The sequence below is a fragment of the Pantherophis guttatus genome, chromosome 17 (genome assembly GCF_059756535.1).
Source record: "Pantherophis guttatus breed Tessera chromosome 17, ASM5975653v1, whole genome shotgun sequence".
NCBI classification, from domain to species: domain Eukaryota; kingdom Metazoa; phylum Chordata; class Lepidosauria; order Squamata; family Colubridae; genus Pantherophis; species Pantherophis guttatus.
This window is the reverse complement of record NC_142079.1, coordinates 7,073,152-7,100,878: the sequence shown is the minus strand read 5'-3', so window position 1 is coordinate 7,100,878 and position 27,727 is coordinate 7,073,152. Positions and strand designations below refer to the sequence as shown.

Here is a 27,727-nt window from a genome sequence, read left to right as displayed (position 1 = left end):
AAGACAAATGAAAAATGATGGAAATGACTGTACAGGTGAATGTGTTTATGAGAAATAAAAATAAAAAAAACTTTTTCTAAAAAAAGCAAAATTGTGGGTCTGTTCCTTTCCACTTGGTTCCTCTAGGCAGTGAGTAGGGCTTAATGTTTCAGTTCTGCTTCTGAATGCAACAGCGTGTAACTGATCGCTATGCCACACGGCACAGTAATAAGCCCCTTCGTCGCCCTCCTCGACACTCGAAATGGTCAGCTTTGCAATGTTGCCGTAAGTCTCTGCAGAGAAACGGTCGGGAATCCCGTAGGCTCTTTCCCTGGATTTGTAGAAGAGCAACTTGGGAGGCTGTTCTGCTTTCTGTTGATACCAGGATGGATTCGTGGGGCTGATAAACTCCACGCCTTGCAGAGTGCAGGTTACGACGGTTGTTCCTGCAAGGCCCACTGAAAGGGGGTCGCTTTGAATCACCTGAGCCTGGGAGAGGACGCCTGCAAAGAACCAGATTGTCAACCTCCTGTCTTGCTTGCAAGGCTGCAAAGGAACCTTGTGTTGCTGTAAATTGAGGAAGAGAAAGAGGAAGGGGGGAGGAGGAGGAGGAGGAGGAGGAGGAGGAGGAGGAGGAGGAGGAGGAGGAGGAGGAGGAGAAGAAGAAGAAGGAGAAGGAGGAGGAGAAGGAGGAGGAGAAGAGAAAGAGGAAGGAGAAAGAGAAAGAGGAGAAGAAAGAGGAGGAGGAGGAGGAGAAGAAGAAGAAAAAGAAAAAGAAAAAGAAAAAGAAGGAGGAGAAGAAGGAGAAGAAGGAGGAGAAGGAGAAGGAGAAGGAGAAGGAGAAGGAGAAGGAGAAGGAGAAGGAGAAGGAGAAGGAGAAGGAGAAATAGAAGTAGGAGAAGGAGAAGGAGAAGGAGAGGGAGAAGGAGAAGGAGAAATAGAAGTAGGAGAAGGAGAAGGAGAAGGAGGAGAAGGGGAAGGAGAAATAGAAGTAGGAGAAGGAGAAGGAGAAGGAGAAGGAGAGGGAGAGGGAGAAGGAGAAGGAGAAGGAGGAGGAGGAGGAGGAGGAGGAGGAGGAGAAGGAGAAGGAGAAGGAGAAGGAGAAGGAGAAATAGGAGAAGGAGAAGGAGAAGGAGAAGCAGAAGGAGAAGGAGAAGGAGAAGGAGAAGGAGAAGGAGACAACATAGCCATAGTTAAGGCTTCCTCCTTGTATTTTCCCAACCATGACCCTCCGAAGTAGCTTGGGCTGAGAGGGAGTGACTGGTCCATTTAACTGGCTCCCATGCCTTGCATCAGAGTAGACTAAAAGATCTCCCAGTTTCTACTCCAGCACTTTCACCACCATGCCATTCTGGTTCTCCAACACTGCTTTTGGGAAACCAAGACAAAATCCTTGGCTTAAAACCATGACCCGAACAACTCAGATTCTTGTTAAATTGCCTCTACTCAGCTTCAACCCTTCTCATGCTCACCAAAGCAAGAAACTAGGACAATGACGACTCCATAGCAATTCGCCATGGTGATGACTGGAGACCAGAGCAGCTTAGCAAAGTTCTCCCATTCTTCTCAATTTAAAGTCTTGGGAGGGCTAGAAAAGATATCCTGTATGCAAATCGGCACTTCCTTCCTGGAGTGGAATGATTGTGGGTCAAATCATTTTTGCTCAAAGTTTTTTTATATATATATTTTGTAAAAGAAATAATTTTAGAAATGATATTCTGAGTACAGGTTTACTCTGAGGGACCCCGAGTTTTCTTTCTCATAAGAAAGGGATCTTCTCATTTCATGCCTGCTTTAAAAGGGACAACCTTTGGTCCTGAATGAATGCCCATTGAGGTTTTAGTCTTATTCCTCTCACACTGCTCCTTCCACAGGGGTGAGTAAAGTTACAATTTGACTCTTCAGCAAAAACACAATCCATTAAGTTAAGACCATTGCTCCATCACTGGAGCATCACTCTTCAAAAAGAGTGACAGCTTTGGAAGCCATATTAGCTCCGGAAGCTTCCGCACTGCCACCTTCTCATGTGTGGGAAAGTAGGAGAGGGGATTCGAGTTAATGTCAGCGTTCCAGAAAACCCCAACTCCATTAAGAGCCTTGGTGGCGCAGCAGACTAAAGTGCTGTTAAGTAAACCAGCTGCCTGCAATTACTGCAAGTTCAAATCTCACCAGGTTCAAGGTTGACTCAGCCTTTCATCCTTTCGAGGTAGGTAAAATGAGGACCCGGTTTGTGGGGGCAATAAGCTGACTTTGTATAAAAAAAGAACACCGCTTAGGGGAGGCCCGAAAGCCCTACTAAGCAGGTATATACAAAAGTATGAAGGCTATTGCTTAACGCATTGTAAGCCGCCCTGAGTCTCCGGAGAACGGGTGGCATATAAATCGAATTATTTTGTTATTATACAGATCTCTGGAGAAATATTTGGGAATCTCAGAAAGGATTTTATTTTTAATTGTACACGAACAATTGAAAAGTCATTTCCAATCTCGTTAGCATTTAATAATCTCCCCACTGCACAAACTACAGGATATAAACCCCTTCCCCTATGGAAACGATATATTCCTGGATCTTTTCATGCTACTAAAAATGTAGATAAGTGTCTTTTGTCTAATCAAAGAAGTGAGTTTCTCCGTCTCAGTGAGTTCTGTCAATTTTACCAACTATTCCTCCAAGGTGGTTAATATCCAATTTTTCCATTTCTGTGCATATAAAAATCTCATTGCAGCAGTCATAGATTGATTGAAATAATCTCCCATGGATTTTTAAAAACATTATCAGTTCTAAAAGGGAAAATGTTGGCTTCAGTTGACTGTTGAAATTAATCCTGTTGAGGTTCTCCATGCTGCTAATATAACCAGGCAGCCAAAGGTCCACTTAGAGTGTCATATGTTATATTTTATATATGTTATTTATAGTTCCATGGTATTCAGTAGATACCACCTATCTCCACAGGAAGAGGACAATGGATCCATTTCTACCAGTTCATGTAGATCTTCTCAAAGTTTAAGAACCTTAGGAGCCAGAAGTTGTTTCTTGATCTTCGAGCTCCACCTGGTGGCAAGGCTTTTGAATCACTATCTTGGCTTGAGTTGGATGAGAAGGTTCTTCAGCTTGAATGAATCAAACAGAAGTTCAGATCAACAAAGGGTTTCCTCCCATGGGAGGTGGCAACAGATGCAGAAAAAATATCCGTGGTTTCCGGAATCCGAATGACCGTTAACCACAAATAAGAAGTATGGTGAGATAAACGCAACCTTCACACACAAATAGTTTCCTGTTGGCTGAAGTTGGTCAAGATACTTGCAGATATCTTTGTTTTGGCATGCGGTCATGCGGTCACCTTGAAAGTGACCGCATGACTTTCTCTTATAAGCTCCTCTCTCTTTTTTTTTTTATTAAATGTAAACAAAGATATAAAGACAATACAAAGACAAACAAAACCCCCACCACCTACCAAACCCACACAACATTCTACATATATACTTTTTGTCATCAACAGAATATATAGTATTTTACTTTACATATTAATAAAAAAATAGTATTAGATTCTTAATTCAAATACTTTAAACTAAAAATATACTTGCATCATCTCCTTATTCATCTCCTACTGTTAATCTTTCACCCTAATTTCTACTATCTACTGTTACACTAATTTTCCTTTCCAGCCATTGATACCATTGGTGCCACACAAGGTAATAATCACTTTCTTCCTTGTCCTGGAGTTCCAGCGTCAATCTATCCATTTCGGCACATTCTGTTATCTTTGAGATAATTTTATCTTTGGTTGGGAGTTGGTCTGATTTCCAATTTTGAGCGAACAGTAATCGTGCTGCTGTCAAAATGTGTATAATAAGATATTTCGTCTCTTTGGTGTATTGTGCTGCTGTCATGCCGAATAAAAAGAATTCAGGCTCCTCTCAGTGGACCAATTGATCAACTCAACTCAACCCTGTGCGTTTCAACAGGATCCATGTCTAATTAACCTAGTTTGGATCTGGCCCGAGAATTCCATAGGCACAACATTAATGTTCCTTCACAGATGAAGGAGGAGGGTTCATAACGCAAATGTGTTGTCCAACCTCATATCTGAATCACAAGTTCTGCCAACTGGTTTCCCAAATTAATTCCGTTATTTATTTATTTATTTATTTATTTATTTATTTATTAGATTTTTATACCGCCCCCTCTCCCTAAGGACTCGGGGCGGTGAACAGCCAAAATTAAAAACATACAATATAAACAATTAAAATACGTTTAAAACAGAATTAAATCTAAAATGGCTCCCCAATTTAAAACGTCTTACCCATACCCCTATAAATAAGACGAATTTAAAATTTAAAAATTTAAAATTTCCACATTTAAAAAGGGGGAAGATTTAGGCCAGGCCAGCTTGATAGAATAGAAAAGTCTTAAGCGCGCGGCGGAAGGTGCGCAGATCCGGGATCCTACGTTATGGAACAGAGCTGGAGAACCTCTTCAGACCTTAAGCTGAATCCATCAGTCAGTTGGCCGTCTCTTACCAGCTGTCATGAATGAATTCCCCAAGGGGTAGGAGTTTTGTTTACATTACTCCATAGTGTGTAGCACAGTGGTATTCTGACCCCGTGGAAGATAGGCAATAATAGGTGGCTTCGTCGCCTGCTTGGACCTCAGAGATGGTTAGATAACAGGCGTTAAGACCATCATCTTTGGAAGCCGCAAATCTATCTGAGACACCAGTTTTCCTCCTTTGATTGGATCCATCTTTATAATACAAAAGATATCTGGGAGGGTTTGGCAGTTGATGCTGAAACCAGCTTATGGTGTGAGTTGCCATGGTGCCACTGGAAAGGGTGCAAGAGATCTGAACGGCTTTTCCCAGGGATGCCGACACGGAGGGAGGCTGGACCAATGAGATTGCTGCATCTCCTGCAAGTTGGAAGACATAAACACAATGCATAGATCAGGATAGGAAGGATGTTCCTTTCTAGAGGTTCTTGAGATGGTGCTGTGATGCCAGGAGTCCTGGAATCCATCCTTTGTAACTCAGTTGGACAAGTAACAGAGACAGCAGGTTGTCCTTTGGTCTTCTTGAGATAAAAGCTATCCTGTTTCCTGGACCAGCTCCCTCAATTTTCTCTGATTGCTCATTACGCCAGGAATTGCCACTCCAAATTCTTCTGCGAAGTCTCCTACCCCTAGTCCTTCCTCAAAAACTCACTTTTTCTAGCTAATACTTGGGTCATTCAAGTATTTTACGATTACTGCTCAACCAAGACCAGTTGGTAGAAAGAATGGTGGTAGCTGCTCTCGTACAGAACCACAGAGATGATCTCGGAGAAGGTCTGCAAAAAACGCAACCATGCTTGAAGCCCTTGGAAATATGGACAACATTAAGAAGCTGGAAACTAGTTCCTACTCGCTCCCAAGGAAGACCAAATGGTTAGCCTTTCAAGATTTTGTTAACCTGAATCAACAAAGTAGAGTTATCAAATTCATGGATTCTCTTTTTCTCATCTGGCCAACTTGAAGAACATACAGGTCCACTCTTCCACCCACCATATTTCTATATTCTCTTTTTCAGTCTTTCTTTAGCATGTTTCTTCTTCTTTGTGCCCCTTACAAGATCTGTTGTCCCCAAATCACCCTTTTCATGAAAGGGTTCTGTCTGTCCATCAATTCCTAATGGGACCAGCTGATCGTGGCTTAAACTCTGCCAGTTCCATAAGATCCAAGTGCCATTAACTTAACTTGCATTTATCTCCCTCTCCCTCATAATATCATCCAATAATGAAGAAATTTGCAGCCAAAGCTTGCTGTTTGGGCATAAAATATTACCCCTAGTGCTTGCTATCAAGAGCGCCAGAAGCAAGAATGAAGATGCTAGCAGGTTCATACTAGAAATCAGTTTTGCAAACCTGACTATCTCTAATTTAAAAAAAACAACAACTTTGGCATCTATCTCTGATAAAAATGTTGATTTGATGGCGATGGTAGAGAAGCATTGAAAATACAACTAATTATAGACCAGACACCCATCCCCAAAAAAAGAATGCAAATGAACTCCTACCTTCTGGGGTATTTGCATATATCTTCCCCCAAACTGTAGGAAAGCATTAATAAGGATGGTATCAGGGGTGTGCTATAGCCAGCCTGTGCTGATTCATGGCAGTCCGTTGTTGATTTTTTGGGAAGTTTGCTAGCCAGCTGAAAGCAGAGTTGGCCCTCTGCAGCTGTAGCACCCATCAGCTGTTTGGCAGCTGGCAATGAAGCACAGTGGGTAGAGTCTCTTGTTATACGTTTACCAGCACATCACTGGTGGTACAGATATTGCTCAAGTTACAGCTATAATGGAACCTACCTACCTTCCTTCCTTCCTTCCTTCCTTCCTTCCTTCCTTCCTTCCTTCCTTCCTTCCTTCCCTTTCTTCCTTCCTTCCTTTTTCTTTTCTTTCCATTTTTCCTTTTTCTTCTCTTTCCATTTTTCCTTTTTCTTCCTTCCTTCCTTTCTTTCTTTCTATTTTTTTCTTGTTTCTTTCCTCCTATTTTTCCTTTTTTCTTTCCTTCTATTTTTCCTTCTTCTTTCTTTCCTTCTATTTCTTCTCTCTCTCTCTCTCTCTCTCTCTCCCTCCCTCCCTCCCTCCCTCCCTCCGTCCCTGAGGAAAGGATGAATTCACAGATACTGTAAACGGTTGCAGGAACTGGGTATGTCTAGTTTAATGAAAAGAAGGTCTATGGGAGACATGATAGCAGTGTTCCAATATCTGAGGGGCTGCCCCAAAGAAGAGGGAGTCAAGCTCTTCTCCAAAGCACCTGACGGCAGGACAAGAAGCAATGGGTGGAAACTCATCAAGGAGAGAAGCAACCTAGAACTAAGGAGGAATTTCCTGACAGTGAGAACAATTAATCAGTGGAACAACCTGCCTCCAGAAGTTGTGGATGCTCCAACACTGGAAATTTTTAAGAAGGTGTTGGATAATCATTTGTCTGAAGTGGTGTAGGGCTTCCTGCCTAAGCAGGGGGTTGGACTAGAAGACCTCCAAGGTCCCTTCCAACTCTGTTATTCTATTCTATTCTAAAGCTTGAAATTCAGAAGCAGCTATAAAGATGGAGAGCTGGCCAGTCCCCGTAAAAAATGTTTTAAAACCCAAAAGCGTTTAGTTCTGAAAATGAAAGCCTTCAAAATGTTTGCAGATAGAAGAGGGAGGCATCAAGGAATAGGAAGATATTTCTGGTTCTTTGCATTAGCCAAATGACCCCCTCACAAACCAGGTTTTGGACAAACCCCCATTTGGAGAATGAAGGGACACACCTTGTGTTGAATTAGGACCGTGATAGCGAACCTCTGGCACGCAAAATCCTCTCTGTGGACACGTGCGCCGTCAGCAGCTGTTTTTCTGGTTTCCGGCGCGCACATGCACACTGCCAGCTGGTCTTCGTGGGCATCAGAGCACCAGAAAACAGCCTGAAAACAGCCCAAAAATGGCCAAAAATGCCCAAAAAACGGGCTGTTTTCTGGGCCATTTCTGGGCCTTTTGGGGGCTGTTTTCCGGGCCATTTTTAGGCCAGGCTGGAAAATGGCCTGAAAAACAGCCTAAAAACAGGCCATTTTCTTTTTATTTATTTATTTATTTTTAAAAAGTTTTTTTTTAATAATACAAAATTTTAAAAGACATTGGACGTAGATATGACATCACTGGTTCCAAACATCTTCCGTCACTTTACAATAGTATTAGTACTCACATAAACATATAGTTCTTAAAACATACATTTATCTATACTAACATCTATCTTTTTGTTCTAACACTATACATTTGTCTTGGCTGCCCTCTTGTTATCTATCCAAGCATAAAATTGTTCCCAGATTTTGTGGTACTTAGTTTCGGCTTTTATCCTCGAGTTCCAAAGTGAGTCTGTCCATTTCTGCGCCGTTAAGAGATTTTCAGTAATATTTCTTCTTCCGTTGGAATATCTTTCCCTTTCCATTTTTGAGCGAAGGCTATTCGTGCCGCTGTGAGTGTATGCAGTCATAAATAATTTGTATCTTTCTTATATTTTCTTTCTATAATTCCCAGTAAGAAAAATTCTGAAACAGGCCATTTTCCAGGATGTTTCTGGGCTGTTTTTCAGGCCAAAAATGGTCCAAAAAACGGCCGGAAAAACAGTTGGAAAATGGCCAAAAAACAGGCATGGGCCTGCCAGCTCGTCTTAGGGTTTCCGGCGCACGTACATACACAGTCAGGGTTCCAAGTAACCCAGTCGATCGGGTCCACACAAGAACACACGCACATGCATATGCGTTGTGGTTTGGGCACTCAGTGCCGAAAAGGTTCGTCATCATTGAATTATAATATCTTTTTTTCCCCCAAGGTTATCTCATCCTTGGCAGGCTGTGAGCGCTAATCTCCGAGGCCCAGATCAGCATTGGCAGACTTAACCTGACACCTCTGCCCTTGCATGCTTTATGCAATAAGCTAAGATCTAAATTAAGACCAGAAAAGGGTCATAGAGTTAAGCTTGAACATCTCTCCACCTCCCTTCCCTCCCTTCCATCCACGCACTGTTATCTCCCACATCTGAAGTCGTCCAGCATTTACCAACCGAAAAATAACAATGCAGGACTCTTTCGAGGCTGGAATGAGTCCAACCGTCGGTTCTTCTTGGTCCTACCAACAACGACATTCTCTTCCCCAATAGTAAATACCGTATTTTATGGAGTATAAGACGCTCCAGACTATAAGATGCACCTATCTTTTTCGGGGAGGAAAAAAATCTGCTTCTGCCTCCCAGCAATTTGCCTCCTTGCAGCAAATGGGGCGTGCGGCAATAGGCAGTGGCAATCCCTCCAGCCTGAAACAGCTGAGGGTCAGGAGGCTGATCCAACTGACAATCAGCTGCTTGTGCTAATCAGGTTGTGTTGTAGCTGAAGCGGGCTGTTTGCTGTAAGGAGGTAAATTGCTGGGAGGCAGAGGCCAAAGGGTGGGGGCCGGTGTGTGGCTGGGGCTACATTCGGTGTATAAGACACGCCCAAATTTTCACCCTCTTTTGGGGGGGGGGGAAAGTGCGTCTTATACTCCGAAAAATACGATACGTACTTGAGAAGCTGAGAACTTCCAACCCATGGATCAAAGTGCATCGCTCTTCTCTTAAGTTCCGTTACTGCCACATTCTTAATTATGGAGTTGGTCAATATCCCACTTCTTCAATTCCCGCATCTTGCAAACTTGGAAAAGGAGGATGGCAGGAAGTGCTCTCTGCTGGATTGTGCTAGACCAAGGGTGTCAAAACTCAAGGCCCGCAGGATGTTTAGATCTGACCCATGGGGTCACCCTGGAAACAGCGAAGGACCGGCCCGCAGCGCCTTTGCCAGCGAAAACAGAGCTTGGGATGGCCGCATGTGTCCAGAATAAATCTACCATGTTCGAAGGACGGTTTCTGTATTGCATATGTGTATTATATATGTAGAGGGACGAAGTGGCTCAGTGGCTAAGACATTGAGATTGTCGATCGAAAAGTCGGCAGTTCAGCGGTTCGAATCCCTAGTGCCGCGTAACAGGGGGAGCTCCTGTGACTTGTCCCAGCTTCTGCCAACCTAGCAGTTCGAAAGCACGTAAAAAAAATGCAAGTAGAAAAATAGGGACCCCCTTTGGTGGGAAGGGAACAGCGTTCCATGTGCCTTTAGCGTTGAGTCATGCCGTCCACATGACCACGGAGATATCTTTGGACAACGCTGGCTCTTCGGCTTTGAAATAGAGATGAGCACCTGCCCCCTAGAGTCAGGAATGACTAGCACATATGTGCGAGGGGAACCTTTACCTTTATCTTAGGGAAGTGAATACCACCCTGGGCAGAGTGCTCGGGCCAACCACAGGCGCCCCTGACACGAGTGACATCAAGAAACCCACCACTGACATGGACTTGAAGAAACAGAAACAGAGACTCAGGTGCTAGTTTTAAATAAACCATCTGCTTTTATTTGACTTTCCTCTGTACAAAAATCAATTTGCCCTTTGCGTTTAAATCCTTCCTTTGCTTATAATTCTACAACTGAGAAAACCAGATTGAGCCGGCCAGGTTCTCTGCTAATTCTCTTGTCCCCTTTGTGGCTCGGTGTTGACCTTCCTTCATTTCTTCACAAAAGGGAAGCCACGCCTGCGAAAGGAAAGACGTGACAAGTTGACGTCAACCTGCAAGAGGTTTTCACAAAAGCGATGGAGACGCACTGGCTGAACAGGGCCCTGAATTGCACCCAAGGACGGACAGGGAATGAGGATGGAACGTCTGCCCTCTCAAGCAGAGTTCTAACGTTTCAGATGGGAGGGAGGGAAGGAGGGAGGGAGGGAGGGAGGGAGGAAGGAAGGAAGGAAGGAAGGAAGGAAGGAAAGATGGAAAAGAAGGGGAAGGAAGGAAGGAAGGAGAAGGGGAAGGAAGGAAGGGTTAGGGTTATGAAGGAAGGAAGGAAGGAAGGAGAAGGGGAAGGAAGGAAGGGTTAGGGTTATGAAGGAAGGAAGGAAGGAAGGAGAAGGGGAAGGAAGGAAGGGTTAGGGTTATGAAGGAAGGAAGGAAGGAAGGAGAAGGGGAAGGAAGGAAGGAAGGAAAGATGGAAAAGAAGGGGAGGGAAGGAAGGAAGGAAGGAGGGAAGGGAAGGGAAGGGAAGGGAAGGGAAGGAAGGATGGAAGGAAGGAAGGAGAAGGGGAAGGAAGGGTTAGGGTTAGGGTTAGGGTTAGGGAGGGAGGAAGGAAGGAAGAAGGGAGGGAGGGAAGGAAGGAAGGAAGGAAAAAAGGAAAAGAAGGGGAAGGAAGGGTTAAGGTTAGGATTAGGGGAAGGAAGGAAGGAAGGAAGGAAGGAAGGAAGGAAGGAAGGAAGGAAGGAAGGAAGGAAGGAAGGAAGGAAGGAAGGAAGGAAGGAAGGAAGGAAGGGATAGCCTGATTAGCACAAGAAAAAAAATTGCCTCTGCCTCCCAGCAATGTGCCTCCTTGCAGCAAACAGCCTGTTTCAGTTTCAGTTTCAGCACATCCCGATTAGCACAAGAAAAAAAAATCTGCCTTTGCCTCTCAGCAATGTGCCTCCTTGCAGCAAATGGGGCGTGTGGCAATGGCAATCCCTGCAGCCTGAAACAGCTGATGGTCCGGAGGCCAATCCAACCGACAATCAGCTGCTTGTGCTAATCAGGTTGTGCTGAAGCTGAAACGGGCTGTTTGCTGCAAGGAGGCAAATTGCTGGGAGGCAGAGGCCAAAGGGTAGGGGCCGGCGGGTGGGGCTACATTCGGCGTATAAGGCACACCCAAATTTTCACCCTCTTTTTTTGGGGGGGGGGAGTGTGTCTTATACTCCGAAAAATACGGTAATTGAAATCCTCCATCCATCTAACAGCTTCGGGCCTCTGACAAAGTGAGATGCAGCTCCCCAAAGCTAACCCCTTTTTCATAAGTCGTGGGGCAACCAGACTCCTTCCGACCTTCGCCGTGGGTAATACGCACCGCTAGCTTGCTTGCACTGCTTCAAGGCTTCGTTGAAGCCCTCGCACAAGGTCAGGTCACTCTGGTTAGTCGCACAATCCAGGAACTGCCTCATCTCGTAGAGGCAAGGTCCATACTGAGATGGCTGGTGGGTTGGTATCTGCCTGGTCTCCTAGAGGCAGCCAAGGAAGAGATAGAAGAAAAGGCCATTAAAAAAAAAAATACTAGACGGTGCAGAAATGGATAGGTTGACATTAAAGATAAAAAATTAAAGAAGATACGGAATATTTTTTTTAACATGGGGTTTGTTTTATCAATGGTTGGATAACGGAGGTAGAAATTAGAAACTGGAAAACATCATTATGTATATGCAAATTGACCCGGAGAATACATTAAGCACTTGTGTATGTTAAAGAGCCTTGGTAGTACAGTGGTCTAAGGCACTCTGTTATTAAGCTGGTTATTAAGATCAGCTGCCCGCAATTACTGCAGGTTCGAATCTCGCCAAGGCTCAAGGTTGACTCAGCCTTCCATCCTTTCTAAGGTAGGTGAAATGAGGACCCAGTTTGTGGGGGCAATAAGCTGACTTTGTATAAATATACAAAAGGATGAAGGCTATTGCTGAGCACATTGTAAGCCGCCCTGAGTCTCCGGAGAAGGGCGGCATATAAATCAAATTAAAAAAAAAAAAAGAAAAAAAAAGAAAAGAAAAATGTATAAATAGAAGAATAGAATAGAATAACAGAGTTGGAAGGGACCTTGGAGGTCTTCTAGTCCAACCCCCTGCTTAGGCAGGAAACCCTACAACACTTCAGACAAATTGTTGTCCAATCTCTTTTTAAAAACTTCCAGTGTTGGAGCATCCACAACTTCTGGTGGCAAGTTGTTCCACTGATTAATTGTTCTAACTGTCAGGAAATTTCTCCTTAGTTCTAAGTTGCTTCTCTCCTTGATTAGTTTCCACCCGTTGCTTCTTGTCCTGCCTTCAGGTGCTTTGGAGAATAGTTTGACTCCCTCTTCTTTGGGGCAACCACTGAGATATTGGAAGACTGCTATCATGTCTCCTCCTAAGCCTTCTCTTCATTAAACTAAAGGTAAAGGTAAAGGTTCCCCTTGCACATATGTGCTAGTCATTCCTGACTCTAGGGGGGCGGTGCTCATCTCCGTTTCAAAGCCGAAGAGCCAGCGCTGTCCAAAGACGTCTCCGTGGTCACGTGGCCGGCATGACTCAACGCCAAAGGCGCACGGAACGCTGTTACTTTCCCACCAAAGGTGGTCCCTATTTTCCTACTTGCATTTTTTACCTGCTTTCAAACTGCTAGGTTGGCAGAAGCTGGGACAAGTCACGGGAGCTCACCCTGTCACGCGGCAATCGGGGTTCGAACCACTGAACTGCCGACCTTTCAATCGACAAGCTCAGCGTCTTAGTCATGCCGGCCACATGACCATGGAGACGTCTTCGGACAGCGCTGGCTCTTCGGCTTTGAAATGGCGATGAGCACCGCCCCCTAGAGCCGGGAACGACTAGCACATATATGCGAGGGGAACCTTTACCTGTTCTTTGAGGAGACCTCGTGCCTCGGAGTTCTTTCGTTTGGGGTTGTGTTACTTGGGGGGACCCCGACAGCTGGCTCTTCCGCTGAACTAACTCAAGGTCCCCCAACGACTTTCTCTGAGACTCCCCAGTTCAGGTCCAGCATCTCCACCACGAGAACCACCTTCCCAATGTCCCCCTTCCTCCTTTCCTACAATTCCCACTTGGACGATCCCCCGAAGCCGATTTCCCCCAACGCTACTCAATGACTTCATGTTGCGGGAAGATCACTGGCAGACCTGACTCCGTTAACGCGTGTTGTGGGAACGGGGCCCCAGGGTTTCTCCAATTTGAGACTCACCTGGACAGGACTGCTAGCCGCTTTGGCGGGCTGGGAGGAGCTGCTGTCGCCACTGAACGCCCCCGTGAGAGCGCCTCCGACCACGTGGCCCACGGCGGAGCCCACGGCCACCCCTGCTGCTGTGGTAGCCATCTGGGCCATCAAGCCAGGTTGTTGAGGCTGAGTCGGGGCGGCCATGGCGGAAGGAGGAGGATGAGCAGGAGGGGGAGCATGAGAAGCTACTGCATTGCTGGGATGGAGAGAGAGAGAGAAAAAGGGAGGAGGTGAGTTTTTGTAGCCTTTATTTTATTTTATTATTATTTTATTTTATTTTATTTTATTATTTTATTTTATTTTATTATTTTATTTTATTATTTTATTTTATTTTATTTTATTTTATTTTATTTTATTTTATTTTATTTTATTTTATTTTATTTTATTTTATTTAATGTAATAAACAACTGCTTTGGATTGTTTTGACAAATAATTCAAGGGGGCAAACATATCCGACAGATGTTCCTCCTCCTATTTTCCCCCACAACAACAACAACCCTGTGAGGTGGATTCGGCTGAAAGAGAGAGACTGGTCCAAAGTCGCCCAGCTGGCTTTGATGGCTAAGATGGAACTAGAATTCACAGTCTCCTGCTGATTAGCCCAAGGTCACCCAATCAGCTTTCATGGCTAAGGAAGGACTAAAAATTCACCATCTCCCTGCTGATTGAATCAGAATCAGAATAGATCTGGAAGTTTTAAAAAACAGTTTAAAAGAGAGGTTATTATACATTATAGTATTATACACCTGAGTATAACCATTATTCTCGTCGTCATACAATATGGTCTTTTTTAAATACATAATGTTGTACGTCATAGCAGGGGTGAAATCCAAAATTTTCCCCTACCGGTTCTGTGGGCGTGGCTTAGTGGGCGTGGCAGGGGAAGGGCATTGCAAAATCTCCATTCCCACCTCACTCCAGGGGAAGGATACTGCAAAATCCCCATTCCCTCCCCACTCCAGGGGAAGGATACTGCAAAATCCCCATTCCCTCCCCACTCCTGGGGGAAGGATATTGCAAAACCTCCATTCCCACCCCACTCTGGGGCCAGCCAGAGGTGGTATTTGCCGGTTCTCCAAACTACTCAAAATTTCCGCTACCGGTTCTCCGAACTGCTCAAAATTTCCGCTACCGGTTCTCCAGAACCTGTCAGAACCTGCTGGATTTCACCCGTGTCACAGTTATAACCATTATTTTCATAGTTGTACCATAACACTCTATACATTTATCTCTATATGTTTTAATCTATAATCACATACAGTCCAATATTACTATTGCTTACGGTATATATTCTTATATGTGTCTATATAACTGTATCTATTTCTATTTTGTTGATCTTATTTCGTTATTCGGTTACTAATCTCTGCATTCCGCTTCTGTTCTCCAGAACTGAAGAAGCTTCTTGGATGAGAAGAGAAATGTTTTCGAGAGAGGAAAAAAAAAACCCAAAACCCAAGTTCAGTTGCCTTTGGGAAAAGCATCTTTGCGACCTGGATGCGAATCTCCAAGATCTTTGGCTGCCCACATGGTAAGGCTTGGCCTTTTCTTCCCACAATGTGTGTGTCTCTCTCTCTCTCACTCACACACACACACAAACACAAAGGATTTAAATAAGACTGAACAGCTCTAAGCTGATCCGTCTGCTTGGAAGCTTCTTTGGGGAGCTTTAAGTAGACTTTGCCACCTTATTTTTGTCACTATGAGCAAGGAGAAATATGTTCCATGCCCCTTCTCACACATACACACACACACACGGCCACAGATGCTCTCACCCTGAGCCCAGCCTACCTCGCAAGGATGTTGTTGTAGAGGAAAAGGGAAAGGAGATCATACTGTGTGTGCCAAGGGAAAAATACTATGTATTTTTGTAAAAATATGTACAAAATAAATGTAAAAATAAAATGTAATATCAAATAGATTAAGACCTGGAGATGCCATTTATTCAGAGTAGGAATGAGCAAAAGAGGGATTTCCAGGAGGCCAAAAAAATGAGATTTATTTGGAGGTGGGGCAAAAAGAAGAGAACTTGATACTACGTAGTTTGAATCCCGAAGAGATCTAATTAAGCGAGATCTAATTGAAGCATCAAAGCGCTCTTGAACATGCCTAAGTTGCTTTTTTTTTTTTTTAACCTTTCTTTGGAAAACAAAAATCACGAGGGCCTTTTTCCCAAAGGAAAATCAACCTCATTGTTTTATCCCACTTTTTAAAAGCTATTTGATCTACTCAAGGCAGAGGACGTCCTCAATAACGTCCTACCTTCTATTTTCACCAGGCGTTTTTCGTCTGTAGCCGTAACGGAGTTGGAAGGGGACCTTAGAGGTCATCTAGTCCAACCCCCCCTGCTCACGCAGGAGACCTCTACTAGGGATTCGAACCGCCGAACTGCCGACTTTTCTGATCAGCAAGCTCAGCGTCTTAGCTATTGAGCAACCTAGTCAGGCTAAAGTTGTCTGTCCAACTTTCATTTTTTTTTTTTACAATGCTTAATTCTGTACGACCTCTACCTTTCTAATAAAGCAAGCTAAAAACCCCAAAAAGATACTCCTGAGCATGCACAGAGTGCTCCCCCTATCCCGCTCCTCGGAGGGAAGAGTCCAAGAGAGAGGGAGGACTCCAAATGCTTTTGAAGTCGGCTGAGACCCACCCGTGGCCTTTTTTATATAAACGCAACCCCCGTCCTAGGAAAGACAGGGCTCCTGAGCATACACAGAGTGCTCCCTGTCTCCCTCCCTTGGAGGGAAGAATCCGTGAGGCTCCCTTCTAAAGAGAAGGAGAAGCCCAAAAGCTTTTGAAATCAGCCGAGACCCACCCGCGGCCTTTTAAATACAAGCAACCCCCATCCTCCCAAAGACAGAGCTCCTGAGCATGCACAGAGGGCTCCCCGTCTCCCTTCCTCGGAGGGAAGAGTCCAAGAGAGAGAGAGAGAAAACCCCAAAAGCTTTTGAAGTCGGCTGAGACCCTACCCGCGACCCCCTTGCCCTCCCCAAGACGGGGCTCTCCTGAGCACGCACAGAGCGCTCTCCGTCTCCCTTCCTCGGAGGGAGGGAGGGAGGGAGGGAGAGAGAGAGAGAGAGAGAGAACCCCAAAAGCTTTTGAAATTGGCTGAGACCCCAGCCGTGGCCTTTTAAACATAAAGCCCCCCCCTCTGTCCTCCCCAAGACGGGGCTCCTGAGCATGCACAGAGCGCTGCCAGTCTCCCTTCCTCGGAGGGAAGAATCCGAGAGAGAGAGAGAGAGAGAGAGAGAGAGAACCCCAAAAGCTTTTGAAATTGGCTGAGACCCCAGCCGTGGCCTTTTAAACAAAGCCCCCCCCTGTCCTCCCCAAGACGGGGCTCCTGAGCATGCACAGAGCGCTGCCAGTCTCCCTTCCTCGGAGGGAAGAATCCAAGGGAGGGAGGGAGGGAGGGAGGGAGGGAGGGAGGGAGGGAGGGAGAGAGAGAGAGAGAGAACCCCAAAAGCTTTTGAAATTGGCTGAGACCCCAGCAGTGGCCTTTTAAACATAAAGCCCCCTCCCTCCTCCCCAAGACGGGGCTCCTGAGCATGCACAGAGCGCTCTCCGTCTCCCTTCCTCGGAGGGAAGAGAGAGAGAGGGGGGGAGAGGGAGAGAGGGAGAACCCGAAAAGCTGAGACCCTACCCGCGACCCCCTTGCCCTCCCCAAGACGGGGCTCCTGAGCATGCACAGAGGGCTCCCCGTCTCCCTTCCTCGGAGGGAAAAATCCAAGAGAGAGAGAGAGAGAGGGAGAGAGAGAGAGAACCCCAAAAGCTTTGGAAGCTGGCTGAGACCCTACCCGCGACCCCCTTTTCCTCCCCAAGACGGGGCTCTCCTGAGCATGCACAGAGCGCTGCCCATCTCCCTTCCTCAGAGGGAAGAGTCCGAGAGAGAGAGAGAGAGAGAGAGAGACCCAAAAGTTTTTGAAATCGGCTGAGACCCCCACCCGTGGCCTTTTAAACATGCCCCCCGTCCTCCCCAAGATGGGGTTCCTGAGCATGCACAGAGCGCTCTCCGTCTCCCTTCCTCGGAGGGAAGAGAGAGAGAGAGGGGGGGGGAGAGGGAGAGAGGGAGAACCCCAAAAGCTGAGACCCCACCCGCGACCCCCTTGCCCTCCCCAAGACGGGGCTCCTGAGCATGCACAGAGCGCTCTCCGTCTCCCTTCCTCGGAGGGAAGAGAGGGAGAGGGGGGGAGAGGGAGAGAGGGAGAACCCCAAAAGCTGAGACCCTACCCGCGACCCCCTTGCCCTCCCCAAGACGGGGCTCCTGAGCATGCACAGAGCGCTCCCCGTCTCCCTTCCTCGGAGGGAAGAGTCAGAGAGAGAGAGAGAGAGAGAGAGAGAGAGAGAGAATCCCAAAAGCTTTTGAAATTGGCTGACCCCCCCCCCACCCGCGACCCCCTTGCCCTCCCCAAGACGGGGCTCCTGAGCATGCACAGAGCGCTCCCCGTCTCCCTTCCTCGGAGGGAAGAGTCCAAGAGAAAAAGAGCTTTTGAAATCGGCCGAGACCCTACCCGCGACCCCCCTTGCCCTCCCCCAAGACGAGCCTCTCCTGAGCATGCACAGAGCGCTTCTCCTGCCTTCTGACCTTGGAGAGGAGTCGTTGGGCTCCTACCGGGTGGGGAGGGAGGGGGGGGGGGAAGAAAGAGTGGGAGGGGGCAAAGCTCGTGTCCTTTTTGGGGAGGGGAGCTGGAAAGGTGGGCAGGTGGGCTACCCTCCCCTACGCCCCTACCTGGCCGGGCGAGGCGCCGCGCTCCGGCTGCCCCTGGGCATGGTTGAGGTCGGTGGCTGCGGTTGCACCGGCTTCTCTGCTCCGAAAGAGACGCCCGGAATCTCCTTGAAACTCCCTGTGACGCAATCGCGTTCTGGAACACCCCCCCCACCCCCCACGTGGTTCAAAGAGGTTCGGAGAGGTTCTTTTGCGCAGGCGCAAACCAGGAGCTCCTGCCCCCCCCTCCTCTCCGCTCGCCGACCCGCCCGTCTCGGCCGCAGAGAGCTAGGAAAAGGATAGAGCGACCAAACGACGATCTCTCGCGGGACTCTTTTAGTGAGAGAATATCATTCCAGCCGTTTTCTTTCTTTGATTTTTTTTTTAAATAAAAACACGTTTCCACTCAAATTTTGCAATACAATAAAAAGAGAAGAGGGAAGCGAAGAGGATGGAAGGAAGGGAAATGGGAGGGAGGATGAAAGAAAAAAAAAGGAAAATGGGAGGGTGTGGAGGAAGGAAAGAAGGAAAAGAGAAAATGGAAGGAAAAAAGGAAATGTGAGGGAGAAGGAAAACGGGAAGATGGAAAGGAAAAAGGAAAACGGGAGGGAGAAGGAAAGAGCGAAGGAAAAAAGGAAATGGGAGAGGAGTAAGGAAAATGAGGGGAAAATGGAGGAAGGAAGGAAAGGAAGAGAAAATGGGAGGAAAAAAAGGAAATGTGAGGGAGAAGGAAAACGGGAAGATGGAAAGGAAAAAGGAAAACGGGAGGGAGAGAAGAAAAGAGCGAAGGAAAAAAATGGGAGAGAAGTAAGGAAAATGGGAGGAAAATGGAGGAAAGAAGGAAAAGAAAATGGAAGGAAAAAAGGAAATGGGAGGGAGAAGGAAAATGGGAGGATGGAAAGGAAAAAGGTAGAGAAGGAAAGAGTGAAGGAAAAAAGAAAATGGGAGAGAAGTAAGGAAAATGGGAGGAAGGAAGGAAAAAAGGGAAGAAAATGAAAGGAAAAAAGGAAAAGGAAGGAATTTAAAAAGGGGAGACAGAATTTTGGCTACTTCTGAGGCACTGTGAAGTGTCCACTCTTCACCATTTGTGTATCTATGGCTCCTTTTGCACTTTCTGGTCTTAAGCCTAACACAAAATTATCATTTAATGGAGACTTTTTTTTTTCCTAACTGGACACCACAGTCCTGGTTTCACTGGGAAACAGAAGGCCTGAAAGCAACTGAGGCCCCTTCCAACTATGTCATTCTGTGGAAACTGAGAGAAGCAACTTACAACTGAGGAGAAATTTCCTGACAGTTGGAACAATTCATCAGTGGAACAACTTGCCACCAGAAGTTGTGAATGCTCCAATACTGGGAATTTTTAAGAAGAGATTGAGTAACCATTTGTCTGAAGTGCTGTAGGGTTTCCTGCCTAAGCAGGGGGTTGGACTAGAAGACCTCCAAGGCCCCTGTGTGATCAAAATTCAGATCCATGGCAAGACTCGTATTTATGACGGTTGCAATGTCCTGGGGTCATGTGATCTCCTTTGGCGACTTAACCGTGGTACTAAACAACTGCAGTGGTTCAACCAGTGGCAAGAAAGGTCTAATATAGGGCAAAATTCACTTAACAGATGTTTCACTTAACAACAGAAATTTGGGGGCTCCATTGTGAGCATAAGTCGAGGATTACCTGTGTACACACACTAAGCTAATCAAAAGAACCGGGTTATAAGGGAATGATTAAGCCATCAAAAGCCTAACTCGGGTTAATGAGACAAGCTTTAGAATGGAACAATTCAGAGCTAATCCAGCTTCTATGGATTAAGGAACAGCATAAAAAGTGAAGGCAACCCTCATTTTTAATGGAAAACTTCTCAACAAGAGCAAAGCAAATCCATAAAGGCAGATACTTTCGCTTCTCAATGGGCAGCTACGATATCAGTGAATTAAGTATAACTAAATATGGTGGCTATGTACTCTATTTAACAGCAATTTAGAGGGGAGGGGGAAAAAAACAACAATATCCAGAAATGTTATCGGTAAAACGAGAGAAATCCAACTGGAACCATCCCGGCCTTCTAAAACAAACATGAGAATATCCAGTTAACAGCAGAGTTCATCGAGATAACCAAAATCTCTAAACAAACTGTTGAGTTGGGTGGGATCCGTAGCCAAATTCCTCTTTGATGGAAAATCACTGGAAGGAAGAGATTTTACAGGATGCTTTGGTTGCAAACCTCGGTGAACCTGCTCCGTCTCAAACTTACGGTAAGAGATGTTTATTATATTCCAAATTTATGATATTCATAAATTTATGAAGTGCGTAAGATCTCCGACCTCCAGGTATTTCGTTGTGCACTCAAGACCCTGTTGTTCTGCCAGGCTGGGCTATCAACATAACAATTTTAAATTGGGTTTTAAATGCCTGGGGTTTTAAATTGAGCCGAATTCATTTAATAATTTTAAGCTATTTTAACTGATGTTGTCTTTGTGTTTTTAATAGGCTGTACACCGTCCTGAGTCCTTCCGGAGAAGGGCGGTATAGAAATAAAATTATTCTATTCTATTCTATTCTCTATTTCTCTGGGACCTTCCAGATGCATTGAGCTGCACAATCCCATTGCTCGCTAGAAATACTGCAGTTATCATTCCACTGACTCTATAGGAACGCAGATTGGCGTGTCCTACACCAAATCTTTGGCACTTGTGCCCCCTTTTTTTTAGGCAAGGAAGGAGAAATTCCCCTTCACAACCAGCTAAATTGCTCAGATAATATCAAGATGTTATAGGAAATGGGTGTTTTCTATTCTCAGGATCAAAACTCCTCAAAAGTAGCAATGCAACGTATAATCCAGTTGCATAAACCATAAAGGCTGCTATATAATGAATTAACGTAGATTAATGCATGTTACCAATTCAATGGGAATGTGTTTTCAGTAATGCATCCGGAGTAAAGCAGGCCATTTATTCTAAGGGGAGAATTTCCAAGGAAGAGGAACTAGGGCACGAAACCAGAGGCGATTTTATTTCCCAGACAGCTGCTCGTAGAGTTTGGGCACGTAATCGTCCCACTCGGCTTGGTAGCAGGTGCCCGCGATGGGGGAACCCAGCTTGTATTTCTTGCGGAAGGTCGCTATTTTGAAGTTGCCACGTTTGTCCCCCGAACGGTTGCTCAGGATGGGCTCGTTGCAACTCAGCTGCTGGGGCTGCTCGTAAACCAGCCAGACATAGCGATGAAGGCCTGAAAATGCACGGGAGAAAAAAAAATAAGCAGCAGAAACCTCTTTTAAAGTGGGTTCAATCCAGACCTCTGCCCGCTTCCTTAGAGCTGCTGGGGAGTCAAGCATGCATGCCAATTTGAGGATGAATTGGATGGAGGGAAGGGGCAATGAAGGGAAGGAGGGAGGGATGGGAGGATGGATAGATAGGAGGAAGGATAAGAGGATGGATGATGGAAGGAGGGATGGAAGATTGCATGGAGAGATAGATGGATGGATGGATGGATGGATGGATGGATGGATGGATGGATGGGAGGAAGGATAAGAGGATGATGATAGATGGAGGGATGCATTAGAATTGGATGGAAGGAGGGGATGTGGATGGCTGGGAGGGAGGATGGATGGATTAATAGATGGGAGGAAGGATAAGAGGATGATGGATGGGAGGATGGATGGAAGATTGCATGGGATGGAATTGGATGGGTGGTGGATGGATGGATGGATGGATGGCAGGATGGGAGGTTGGATGAATGGATGGGAGGATGGATAGATAAGAGGATGGATGGAACATTGCATGGAGAGATGGATGGATGGATGACGAATGGATGGAAGGTGGGTGGATGGATGGATTGATAGATGGGAGGAAGGATAAGAGGATGATGGATGGGAGGATGGAGGGATGGAAGATTGCATGGGATGGATTGGAATTGGATGGGTGGTGGATGGATGGATGGATGACAGGATGGGAGGTTGGATGAATGGATGGGAGGATGGATAGATAAGAGGATGGATGGAACATTGCATGGAGAGATGGATGGATGGATGACGAATGGATGGAAGGTGGGTGGATGGATGGATTGATAGATGGGAGGAAGGATAAGAGGATGATGGATGGGAGGATGGAGGGATGCAAGTTTGCCTGGGATGGATTGGAATTGGATGGGCGAGTGGATGGATGGATGGATGGCAGGATGGGAGGTTGGATGAATGGATGGGAGGATGGATAGATAAGAGGATGGATGGAAATTGCATGGAGAGATGGATAGATGGATGACGAGTGGATGGAAGGTGGTTGGATGAAAGGATGGACAGATTGATGGGAGGAAGGATAAAAGGATGATGGATGGGAGGATGGAAGATTGCATGGGATGGATTGGAATTGGATGGATGGGTGGGTGGGTGGGTGGATGGATGGGAGGTTGGATGGATGAATGGATGGATGGATTGATAGATGGGAGGAAGGATAAAAGGATGATGATGGATGGGAGGATGGAAGATTGTATGGAGGGATGGATGGGAATTGGATGGATGGATGGGAGGAGAGGATGGACAAGAGGAAGAATGGATGGATCTATCATCCATCTCCTATCATGCAACCATCTCCTATCTATCTATCTATCTATCTATCTATCTATCTATCTATCTATCTATCTATCTAGTTATAAGTTGAGATACTTGTTCAGTAGCCACTTTTTGAAAGGTAATGCATATAGCAACTTTGCCTTGAAAGGGAACTGCTGGCCACATACCTGTTCCTTTGGGAGGCCCAGATCCAACATAGTCAGACAAAACCTGCCCACTTGTGATATCATTTCCTCTCATGTTGGTCACCAAAAAGTGGTGCCACTCCCTAAAAAAAAGAGAGAGAGAGAGAGAGAGAGAAGAGAAGAGAAGAGAAGAGAAGAGAAGAGAAGAGAAGAGAAGAGAAGAGAAGAGAAGAGAAGAGAAAAGAATTGGGTCTCTGCATCTGCAAGTCCCAGCTTGCAACATGCGAAGAAATGCTCCTCTTCACAGGGGTCTCCCTGCACTTTCCAAGCACCCCCCTCCCAAACTCACTTACCTGAATTTGGGGGTTTTCCTGCTGGGTGCATCAGGATCTGTAAGAGCCAAAGTGTAGAATTTATCCGGGCTGCAATTCTCCCACTCGATCAGGGTCGGCCGATTCTTAACCTGCCCAAATAAACAAGAAATTTAAAAAAAAATTGCTCCTCTTTTAAAACAGGGGGGAAAAAAAACAAAAGAAAGACAGGGCAGAAGAAATGACTTAAGTCAGCTCTATAGTTTAAGAGTTACCAATGTTTTCTCCCACTGTAGACAGCCTGCATTTTCAGCAAATGACGGACAGGCATAATAATAATAATAATAATAATAATAATAATAATAATAATAATAATAATAATAATAATAATAATAATAATAATAATAATAATAATAATAATAATAGCAGCAGCAGCAGCAGCAATACCCAAAGGGCTACCCCGCTATTTAGAAATTCTAAATTTGCCGGACTTGAACATTTTGACTCTACAAAAAACCACCTTGCTCGGAACAGCTTACATCCTCCGACGATACCTTAACAGTTCCTAGGTCCTTGGTTAGGACTCGAGCTGCTGAGCTATTAACCAGCCTCAAAGGCTGTGAATCTCACTAAAGATTAACCAATAATAATAGTGGGCATTTCTTGTTCCTGTAAGTGGAAATTGATGCTTAAAAGCAGTTTCTCAATCTCAGCCACTTTTTTATTTTATTTTTAATTTTTAATTTGCTTTATATTATACTTTTAAGATATTTGGACTTCTGTTCCCAGAATTCCCCAATTGATAAAAATATTTTTAGCTCAGGGTTGAACTGTGGGGTCCTTGGTGCTCTCTGCTTTCTTGCAGACATTTCATTACCCAACTAGGTAACATTATCAGTGCTAGAAGGGAGTCAGGTGTGCGATGAGGAGGAGGAGGAGGAAGAGTTGAAGGAGAAAGGATAGACTGTGGGCTCCTTGGTGCCCTCTGAGCATCAAGGTTGTTTCTTATAGACATTTCATTACCAAGCTAGGCCACATCATCAGTTCACTGGTATTACCTATAATGAAACATCTGCAAGAAAACAACCAAGCTCAGAGAGCACCAAGCCCTCCTCCACCTCTTCCATGCAACCCCCTCTCCCTCCTAACACTGATGATGTTACCTAGTTGGGTCAGGAAAGGTCTGGAAGAAAAAAAAAACCAAGTTCAGAGAGCACTGAGGATGCCACAGTCCTTCCACCACCACCTCCTCCTCCTCCTCTCCACAAACGCAACTCCCTTCTAGCATTGATGATGTTACCTAGTTGGGTAATAAAAGGTCTGGAAAAAAACAACCGAGCTCAGAAAGCACCAAGGATGCCACAATTCTTCAACAGAATTAACTTGAATAGTAATAGAGATTGGAAAACCTTATTTTGTGAAGGGGGTGGACTGTGTTATTATTTATTTATTTATTGGTTCGATTTATATGCCGCCCTTCTCCGGAGACTCAGGGTGGCTTACAATGCGTTAAGCAATAGCCTTCATACTTTTGTATATACCTGCTTAGTAGGGCTTTCGGGGCTCCCCTTAAGCGGTGTTCTTTTTTATACAAAGTCAGCTTATTGCCCCCACAATCCTGGTCCTCATTTTACCTACCTCGAAAGGATGGAAGGCTGAGTCAACCTTGAGCCTGGTGAGATTCGAACTCGCAGTAATTGCAGGCAGCTGGAAGCTAAGTGCTAACTTTAACAGCACTTTAGTCCGCTGCACCACCAAGGCTCTTGATGTGTTCAGTGGGATATAAGGAAATTAAGATTTTAAACCGTCCCTTGTCTCCACGTTTTAGTATCATAAATTAGCTGACGTGCCTCCGGATAAATCATTATTATATCGAAAGGCAGTCGATTTGACAACACATGGGAAGCTGGACATCTGCAAACGTGGAAGCCGGTTGAATTTAAAAAAAAAAAAAATAAGCCACCATTTGGGTTTAGAAATTAAACCGTGGGGTCCCTCTAACCCAGATACGCCCCCCTCCCCAGGCTAAAACTGTTGTAGAAAGGGAAGACTGAACAACATTCCTTGGTCAGCCAGAGACAGTTTTATTGCGCAGTTTCAGAATCAGATTTGTATCTGCAATTCTGAACAAAGGAAGAGTTCCGATACAACTGCTTTTATACATATCCAAGACAAAAGGATTTTGCTGGCACAGCAGTTTTCCATATATGGTTAACATACATTTGTTATATGATAATGGACACTTTTTAATTACTAATTCCTACATTAATTTATAGTACATGAGATAATCTTAGTTAAACATCCTCCTCTTCTGTAATCACTGATGCATAGATTCATGGCTGGCCTTGGATTAATAAGTAACTTTTTGATTCAGATGGATGTCTCTGCATCCTTGACAGATAGGCCCTTCAGAAGATATATGTTGCCAAGAATGGAATTTAGCTGACAGTGTAATCTCTGAACAAGCACATTTCTTTCTTATAATAATGTGAATAAAGAGGGTCCCTCCAGTGTTCATATAGCTGACCCTATACCATTCACATTATTCACATTTTTTTAAAAAAATTTGATTTATATGCCGCCCTTCTCCGGAGACTCAGGGCGGCTTACAATGCGTTAAGCAATAGCCTTCATTCTTTTGTATATTTATACAAAGTCAGTTTATTGCCCCCACAAACTGGGTCCTCAATTTACCTACCTTAGAAAGGATGGAAGGCTGAGTCAACCTTGAGCCTTGGAGAGATTCGAACCTGCAGAAATTGCAGGCAGCTGTGTTAATGACAGGGTGCATTAAACCACTGTACTACCAAGGCTCCTTTATTCTATTATTATTATTCTATTATTCACCTTCTTCACTTTAAAACGGCTGTCAAACGCAAAACGATTTTGCATTGCAAGTTCAATATTTTGCAATATTCCCTTTAGCGTCCAATTTAGCTCAAGGCTCGGTGTTGCAACGCGCGTAGCCTTCACACCCATCCACCCACCCGCTTCAAGCTGCTGGTCTCTGCCTCTCTTTTGGGAAGATGCCATCTTGGCAATGGGCGCCTTTTTTATTTTTAGGGTGGGCTTTTTTAAAAAAAAAAAAAAAAATTTGCAACCTTGCTCGTCTCTCTTCTATTTTAAGGCCAGGCTAAAAAAACAAAAAGCAAAAAAAAAACGATTTTGCAAACAAACCGTTTGCATTAAAAACGATCGCGTGCCTTTTATTTTATTTTATTTTTTTCCAAAAAAGCCACGCAGGATTCTCGGGCCTCCTAAGGATCGTGCCAAGCTAGGGAGGCCATAATGCACGTTGAGATGCATGCATTTTTTTTTTTAAAAAAAATACACATTTCTTTGCAAGTTGCAAATAGCCGAGTCGCCCGAGAAGGGCGTCCAAATTGCCTCCCGGTTGCAAATTTGTGGCACGTTGGCCGTTTGCAACCAAGGGAAGACTGCGGGATCCTATATACCGGGATTGCAAATTTGGGGGGGGTCGGAGAAAATCTGAAATGATCCAGATGCAGGTCAAATAATGCATCGACTCCTGCAAAAGCGGAGCTCCTTTATTGGGGGGAGCGGGGTGTCCCCTAATTTTAACCGTTGCAAGCGTGGCGCTCGGAAACGCTTTTGCAGACTGGATTTTGGAAGCCCCGCGCCGGTGCATAAGGGGGAAAAAAAAAACGTGCGTGGAAATTCGAGGGCGTGGAGGGAAGGAAGGGATTGTGCAAAAGCCCCCAGCTCAATTCCAGGCCGAAGGACGAGAAAAGGGCGTCCCTTTTTGCAAAGGGCGAGGGGGAAAAGCGATGCAACTTTGCAACCCCTTGCAGGCGGCCCCTTACTACCCCTTTACTACCTGGGTGGGTGTAAGCACTTGACCGAGCTCCTCGATTTCCAACGTCCCGTAGCGGACCCGCAGAGGTTGCATCGGCTTGTCTTCCACCTCGGGGAGGTTTAATGAGCCTCCCCAGCCGCTCAAATCTACCGGCATAGTTGCACCAAAGGGACGAACTCCCAAGACCTTCTTCCCAGCTCGCTGCACCAAGCAAACGCAGCGCGCGAGACTCATCCAGCTCAGTGCGGGGAGCCTTCGGAGTGGCAGGTTGCTCCTCCAATCCCAGGCAGAGGGACCTCTCTTTCTTGGCTCCTATTGGCCGAGGTGGGGCTCAGGGGCTCGGCCCTGTCGGAAGAAGGGACCTCTGGGAGTTGAAGTCCCGGAATGCTTGCATGGGGCATTCTGGAGATTTGTAACCTAGCCATTATTTTTTTTTAATTTGATTTATATGCCGCCCTTCTCCGGAGACTCAGGGCGGCTTACAATGCGTTAAGCAATAGCCTTCATCCTTTTTGTATATTTATACAAAGTCAGCTTATTGCCCCCACAAACTGGGTCCTCAATTTACCTACCTTAGAAAGGATGGAAGGCTGAGTCAACCTTGAGCCTGGCGAGATTCGAACCTGCAGTAATTGCAGGCAGTTGGTCTTAATAACCAGCTTAACAACAGGGTGCCTTAGACCACTGTACTACCAAGGCTCTTCAATTTTCAAGTTGAGAAGCTGTTTTTAGAGCGATTAAAAGCATACGGGCCAGGGGTGAAATCCAGCAGGTTCTGCAGAACCGGTAGTGGAAATTTTGAGTAGTTGGGAGAACTGGCAAATACTACCTCTGGCTGGCCCAAGAGTGGGGTGGGAATGGAGAT

The 27,727-nt window shown here is 45.5% G+C and overlaps 3 protein-coding genes across 3 annotated transcripts; all 3 read right to left on the bottom strand.

The window, feature by feature from the left end:
- Window positions 1-9,906: 9,906 nt before the first annotated feature.
- Window positions 9,907-18,461, bottom strand: CHCHD10 (coiled-coil-helix-coiled-coil-helix domain containing 10). Its single transcript, XM_034405957.3, has 4 exons — window positions 18,069-18,461; window positions 13,313-13,541; window positions 11,439-11,589; window positions 9,907-10,110 (listed from the first exon to the last, which is right to left on the bottom strand). The coding sequence occupies exons 1-4, from the start codon at window positions 18,107-18,109 to the stop codon at window positions 10,091-10,093; spliced, it is 441 nt and encodes a 146-aa protein (XP_034261848.1). The 5' UTR covers window positions 18,110-18,461; the 3' UTR covers window positions 9,907-10,090.
- A 1,409-nt stretch (window positions 18,462-19,870) lies between these two features.
- Window positions 19,871-27,155, bottom strand: PEBP1 (phosphatidylethanolamine binding protein 1). The gene is made up of 4 exons (XM_034405955.3): window positions 26,884-27,155; window positions 23,088-23,197; window positions 22,777-22,877; window positions 19,871-21,270 (listed from the first exon to the last, which is right to left on the bottom strand). The coding sequence occupies exons 1-4, from the start codon at window positions 27,094-27,096 to the stop codon at window positions 21,053-21,055; spliced, it is 642 nt and encodes a 213-aa protein (XP_034261846.2). The 5' UTR covers window positions 27,097-27,155; the 3' UTR covers window positions 19,871-21,052.
- Window positions 21,533-22,589, bottom strand: LOC148111665 (uncharacterized; the record flags this gene model as incomplete). Its single annotated transcript, XM_087880318.1, has 1 exon — window positions 21,533-22,589. A coding segment is annotated over one exon (936 nt), but the record flags the coding sequence as incomplete, so codon positions are not given.
- Window positions 27,156-27,727: the final 572 nt, after the last annotated feature.